Consider the following 6,809-nt stretch of genomic DNA (forward strand, 5'->3'; position numbering starts at 1 on the left):
ATACACAAGAACGTCATCATTTTGTTTGTTAAATGTTGTTTGATCACTATGGTCGTAATTTATAGTGATGTTTACTTGTTGTTTAAGTACTTATTTGCAGCCAAGTGCTGTACTGTGTGTTGGTTGTTGAATAAAGCTAGCCGCGGCACGTTTGCATGCAAGAGCAGCATTCTTAGCTGCCATGGCAGAGCATTTAGAATGCCTGCCATGGCACCGATTTCGACACCCATGGCAGCGATTTTAGGCTGCCGCAGCAGCGCCTCTGCTTTCTGTTTTCCTGTTAGCGTTTTTAGCTCATAGGCTCAATGTATCACCGCCGTAGGAGCGGCAGCGCTCGCCAAGCCGCGGAGGTAGTAGGACAAGGCGTGATGGCGGCGACAAGATCATGGTGTAGCAGGTGGTCTGTGAGCCCAACGGCGGCGGCACCAACCTCGCTTTCCCGATGCTCACCCGCTCGAACTACTCCGACAAGGCATTGGTGATGAAGGTGAACATCCATGCCGCGAGCCTATGGGTCGCCATCGAGGATGACATCGTGCCTTCGAAGGAGGATCAGCTGGTCATAGAGGCGCTGATCTGTTCACTCTGCTGGAGTTGAATAGCATGATCTCGGGGAAGACAAACGCGAAGACCGTGTGGGCTGTGAACAGGACTCAGATGTCTTTCCCGTGATCACATGCATGAGGCAAACTCATAACGCCTCTGAGTGGGGAGTTCGAGACAATCGCCTTCAACGATGGCGAGCGGATCATTGACTTAGCGATGTGGGTCACCAGCCTCACGACATTTCTTTGCTATCTTGGGGACACCATCGGTGATACCAAGGAAGTGAGGAAATTCTTGCACGTCTTGCCTTCTCGTTTCGCACAGGTGGACATCTCTATCGAGAATTTGATCAATTGAGCATGCTCTTGATCGAGGAGCTTACAGGGCATCTGTGGGTAGTTGTCATAAATGGTATGAAAAAAATTAATGTTAGTCTTTAGTCTATGTTTAGGACTCATGTAAGGATAGAAAATGTGTCCTAGAGGCCAGGTGGTCGAGGCTCGAGCACCAACATGTTGGTTATTGCCATTTTAATTCTCAGAAATTCAAGTGAAGCTCAGAAATCATGGAACTTGCCATAGTGTCATGATATGATCCCTAAAGACTATGCTAAAAATTTGATAATATTTCACAAAAGTTTCATGTAGACTGCTTGCAAACCGGACCATCTCCGAGGAAAAAACTAGGTTTTGAGAGGGCATATGTCAAGTTTGGAGGCGAAGTGACCATCGGTTCATCATTTGGCCTTGAAATGTTTTCCACACTCAACACGCACTATTAAATGTATCATGTCAAATTTTGGGATTTTCTAAGGTCCGTTTGCTATAGTTAAGTCGTAAAATGCACTGCTAGGCATTTAATGGATATAATTCAAATTTAAATTACATGTCTTGATAAATCTTATTAGCAGTCTTTAGCCAATGTTTAAGCCTTGTGTAAGGAAAGAAAAGAGTCCTTGACACTAGGTGGCCGAGAACCGAGCACAAACGTGGTGGTACTGCCATTTTAGTTTTCAGAAATTCCAATAAAGCTCAAAAAATCACGAAACTTGGCATGGTTTGATTATATAACCCATAGATGATGTGGCTTAAATTTGAGAATGTTTCGTAAAAGCTGTCATGTAGACTATTAGAAACCATACCATATCCAAGCAAGAAGCTAGGTTTCGAGAGGGAGGGTTGCCCTAAAAAACTATACACTTGACACACACCACTAATGTAACAGGTATTTTTTTTTAAAAAATGGGGTCCATTCGCTCTATTTATGCAATTAAGTGCATTTCTTGGCATTGAAATTTTAGAAAATATTTAATCAATTCAAAAATTTATGAAGGCTACTAAAAATAACTTATATGTAGTATATTACATCTAAAATTATATTGAGGCATATAAGATAAAATTATGTTTGTTTACCTAGTTACATCTAAAATTATATTAAGGCATATGCGTGTCACGAATAATTCTGTTTGTTCATCGATTTTGCGTGCACAACACAGTAGGAGACACAAAATTGGTCTATGCTTTCCTTTAGCCAAAAGGTCCGCTGTATTCATCTGTGGGGAGAAGATTTGTTGTTTCTGGAAGTCGTTCCTCTGTCGAAGCACATTGAAAAACCGATTATCTGTCCCATGTCTACAGATATCGTTGCAGTTGTTCCCAAATGTTTTAACAAGGGGCAGTTGTTCCTCTGTCGAAGCACATTGAAAAGGTCCGCTTGATCTTGACCGATGATGATGGTTTTGTCCTCAAATGTTTTAACAAGGGGCAGTTGTTCCCAAGATCATTGCAAGATGCATCAGTGTAGCTGCGTAGAAACAAGTTTGGGAATGTATGGTGCCGCGCCCACGCGTTCCAAAGTTGACAAAATAAAATCCAACACCAATCAACAAACTGCGCATCAGACTATTGTTATTATTTGGCTTTGTGTATCTTAATTATGTAGAGGCCAGGCACTGATTATCATACTTTGTAGATTCTTGATGCTTGATTTTGAGTTAATAAAAACATCCTTTATAAGCGAACCAACCTGTGATTGAATGGTTAAAGGGACACTGATATCTTCAGCCCATCAGGGTTCAAGTCCCGGTGCTCGTATTGTTCCTGGATTTATTTTAGAATTTCCGATGTGCGTGTATGCGTTTATAGAGATGAATGTATGCACGTATGTATCTTATGTTAAAAAAAACACTTTATAAAAGAAGTGCTATCATATGAAGGATTCTCTGATGAGGTTGTAATCTGCGACTCCCGGTGTAGGATGTACAGTCGTTGCGGCTAGTCGCCGGTTTTGGAATCACCTGATGCTGGACAGGGCATAGAATGTGGTCGTCCTGGTCCACACGTGGTCTGACGTTTAGCTCTTGGCTATTGGTTAGGCAACAGAAGCATAGTTGTGTGCCATGGGAAATTATATAGGGCGACGCTAGGCGCCGGCGCACCGGCTGAACGGTTGGGCCGGTCGAGCCCTGGACGCCCGATACGCGCGATTAAAACCGTCAGATCCGACCCCAGCTTCGTCCTCCTCGCAGTCTTCCCTCGTCCCCTACCCCTTCCCTGCAATAAAAATTGGAACGCCCCCGAGCGCCGTCGACGCTCCGCATCCCTGCGGCCCCGCCATATCCCCCGTGAGAAAACGACCGAACTTGAAGAACCACCGCGGCGTCCTCATTGCCGGTCGGCGCCCTCACCGTCCGTCCTCGCCGCTGTCGCCGGTTGTCTTTTTGAGCAGAGAAGAAAAACACAGGGAGCCATGGCGGCTCGCCCCTCCGCATCGTGCAGCACATGTCCATCCCCTCGCCATCGACAGTAGCCACCCGCCCCGCCCCTTGCCAGTGCTGCCCACCACCTCGTCCCCCAGCAGAATCAATGGCGAGGACGCCATGCTCGCAGTGGTAGCAAAAAATAGAGATGGTTCCAGCAAACCAAAACACAATTGGTAGCCAAAATTGAAAAAAATGGTTGTTGTTCCAGCAACACAAAAACGCCTGTAGTAGCAAAAATTAGAGCCGGTTCCAGCACTCCAAACGCCGGTGGTAGCAAAAATGCAACAATTTGGCGTTGATTCCGGCAAAAATCAGAAATTATGTGGTAGCAAAAAATAAACACAGTCCTAGCAAAAAACATTGCCGCTTCCAGAAAAAAAATGCCGGTTCCAGCAAAAAAACATGCCGTCATCATAGACGATCACAACGAAACATCTCGCCAATCCAGCAAAAAAATTGTCGGTTGTAGCAAACCAAAAAGACGGTGCCAGCAAATCGACTGGAATACATGCCGGCGCTGCCGACGGTCTCAACGAAACATCTCACCGATCCACATCTTGCTGAAACATGGTAGCAAAAATTTGGATTGGTTCCAGCAAAAATCGAAGATGGTAGAAGCAACAAATTGATACACTGTTTTCAACAAAATAAAAAAATGTGGTAGCAAAAATGAATTGGTTGGTTCCAGCAAAAGAAGAAGACAATGGCAGCAAAATTTGGGGCTGCTTCCAGCAAAAATACAAAACACCGGATCTCAATCACTTGTCGCCGGGGTACCCAACACCGGCCGCCGCCGGTCTCCAGCACTTGTGGCCGCTGCCGTCCGCACCGTTGAGCATTGGTTTTGCAGCACTTGTTTACAGTGGGGAAAGGGGGGGGGGGGCAGCCACGACCACCATGGGATGGAGAAGAAAACAGAAGTGGGCGGTGGCCATGGCCGGCCGCATAGCCTGTCACCGGTGAGGGAAGGCGGGCATGTACAGAGAGGAAGAGGGGAGAGAGTGTAGCCTGCCGTGCAGAGGAGATGCACATGTGCACGACCAGAAGAATGAGTGGATCTCGTTTTGCCCCTGAAGAGATAAGGTAAAGCGAGGCACTCGTTCGGTGGTGGACCACGTGCAGACTAGAGGAGCGAAACGCGGAGTGAGCGGTGCGACCGGCCGAAACTCAGCCAGTCGACCGGATGCAAACATTTACCATTTATATATACATTGAATTTGCATTCTAAATGGGTTCCGATGGTGTGCTTTTCTTGGAACATGGCTCATGGGTTATTTGGTGAAAATTTGATGGCCAGGGTTAAATCACGAGTCACGAGGGCTATGAAAATAGGGATGGAAGGAGCGGTGCTATGATTAGGGTACAGAGGGAGTAGCGTATTATGATGATACAGAATTTAACAGGTGGAATATTGTATGTCCCTTGACAATCATTCCCTACTCATAATTCCCACTGTTCGGGTGATCTGTGGGAGTATCATATACTAGTATCATGCATATGATACTAGTGTATGATACTATATTCATAGTGCATAGTATCATATATTAATATCATAGGTGGTCTCATTTATTGTCATATATGACACATATTAGCATAACATTTATTATGATATGGTGTCTAATTATGTTACTATAACTCCTCTCTCTTCTTTAATTGTCTGCCACATAAGCATGTTTACAAGTCCCAAGTGCATGATACCGATTATGTTACTCCCGGTATGGCTAGCCTCATTCAACCATCTATGATAGGAATATGCAATGCGGTAAAAAGAACTGTATTGAATACTCCTCCTTTTCATTTTACAAGGTATACACGTATTTCCCAGGCAGTGGCGTAGCTAGGGGGTGGCCAGGGTGGTCCATGGACCACCATGGAATTTCCCCACAGCTTGTATATAGTGTAGTAAAAAATATATTTCTTTATAAATAAATAAACTTATGTAAATATTTCTATTGATGGACCACCCTGACTTATTGGGCTGGCTACGCCACTGTTCCCAGGTCATCTTCCGCACGCAGGAAACATATAGAGTTTTACACTCACTGGTCATATTGATGATCTCGAAATACGCGTGTGGGTGACAAACCGAAAGGGAATGGATTTCATCCGTGGGGAGTAGATTTCTTGTTTCTAGGAGTTCTTCAGCTAAAGAACAGTGAAAAACTTCAGCTTGTTAGAATTCCACCTGTCTTGTCTTCAGCTAAAGGTCATATTGTGTAATGTTCACTCCATTCATTGTAATATTTTTGCCATTAAATTTTCCCGTACATAATTTTGTTGCCATGGCAATTCTGGAATTTTTTTAATGACACAACATCACGTAATGATGATTTTTGCCATGCCAATATAATGCTTTTTAAAGACTTGGCTTTTATTTGTCACAAGAAAGAAAACTAAATTTTGTTCTTTTTATTATGTTTCGCTTCCGGCCAGTTTTCTGTTTTTGTTTGCACAGGGAAAAGGCCAGCAGGGCGATGGGGAGGTGTTCGGGCTGTGCATGTTCTCCTATCAAACGAAATAGTTCGTTGTAGGGGAGTGGTCGTACCGACCGAATGGTTCAGTTTGGGAGGTTCCTAGACCAAACGTTCGGCTAATATCGACACCCTTCTTTTATATAACTAGTAAGCGTGCACGTGCAACACACGTCTCTGCAGTGGCATGTGGGGGCGATGGCCCTACCGGTTGAGGGTGCAAGGCATGTTGAACCAGTGGATGTCGGGGCGGCGCCCCCGAGAGCTTTGCAACTTCGGTGGGTTGCAACTACTACATGCATGTGGAATACTTATCTCTTCATCGCCACGGGAGAGTGCCTCATGATTTCTTTCAGACATGGAAGGGCGACTTGTTCCGTAGAGCGAGATCAAGCTAGCGTGTGTTTGTGTGGTTGGCGTTCTTGTGGCATTACGGTGTTCTAGAGTGGGCTTGGCCCTTTTGTTTTGGTTTTCCGTGATTAACTGGACAATCTTCTGCTTAATCAATGAAACGTCAAAGTTTTTGCTTGGTGTCTGAATTTATTTGCACTCATACTCATTTACTCAACAAAAATCCAGATATATGTAATGTGTTTCTTTACCAGTAAAGAAGGCAAGCTAAGAAAAAAGGATAATACCCATGCCCGCTTTGAAAATCCACCCAAGATAAAATCGAATTTAGAAGCAAGACCATAAGAAAACCTAGAAAGTACAATTTCATATACTTATAAATTCATGACGTCCTTCTTCCAATTTCTAGTGAATCATGTTCACAACTTTAATCCAAATTCATTGCCAAGCCTTTGGAATAATATAAAGGAATCATCTACTGAACAGGTGGTTATACATCATACCAAATTCTAGAGGAATAATATAAAGGAATCATGTTCATAAGTTCAATCCAAATACATTGATAACACCAGGGGAATAATCCTATAATCTGGCTTCAAATAACACCATCCACTGAATTTAGTTACATTTTTACTAACCAAAACACTATAAGTGAAGATAGAAGGGAAACCGTTATTTCT

The 6,809-nt window shown here is 43.9% G+C and overlaps 1 protein-coding gene across 1 annotated transcript in view; it reads left to right on the plus strand.

Annotated features, from left to right (window-relative positions):
- Positions 1 to 442: 442 nt before the first annotated feature.
- Positions 443 to 6,809, plus strand: part of LOC119280337 (doublesex- and mab-3-related transcription factor 1-like) — a 9,605-nt gene continuing 3,238 nt past the window's right edge. The window contains exon 1 of the mRNA XM_037561222.1: positions 443 to 578. Coding sequence (XP_037417119.1) covers positions 443 to 578 — 136 coding nt within the window. The remainder of the gene's footprint in view (positions 579 to 6,809) is intronic.

This window comes from Triticum dicoccoides, chromosome 3B (genome assembly GCF_002162155.2).
Source record: "Triticum dicoccoides isolate Atlit2015 ecotype Zavitan chromosome 3B, WEW_v2.0, whole genome shotgun sequence".
Lineage (NCBI taxonomy): Eukaryota > Viridiplantae > Streptophyta > Magnoliopsida > Poales > Poaceae > Triticum > Triticum dicoccoides.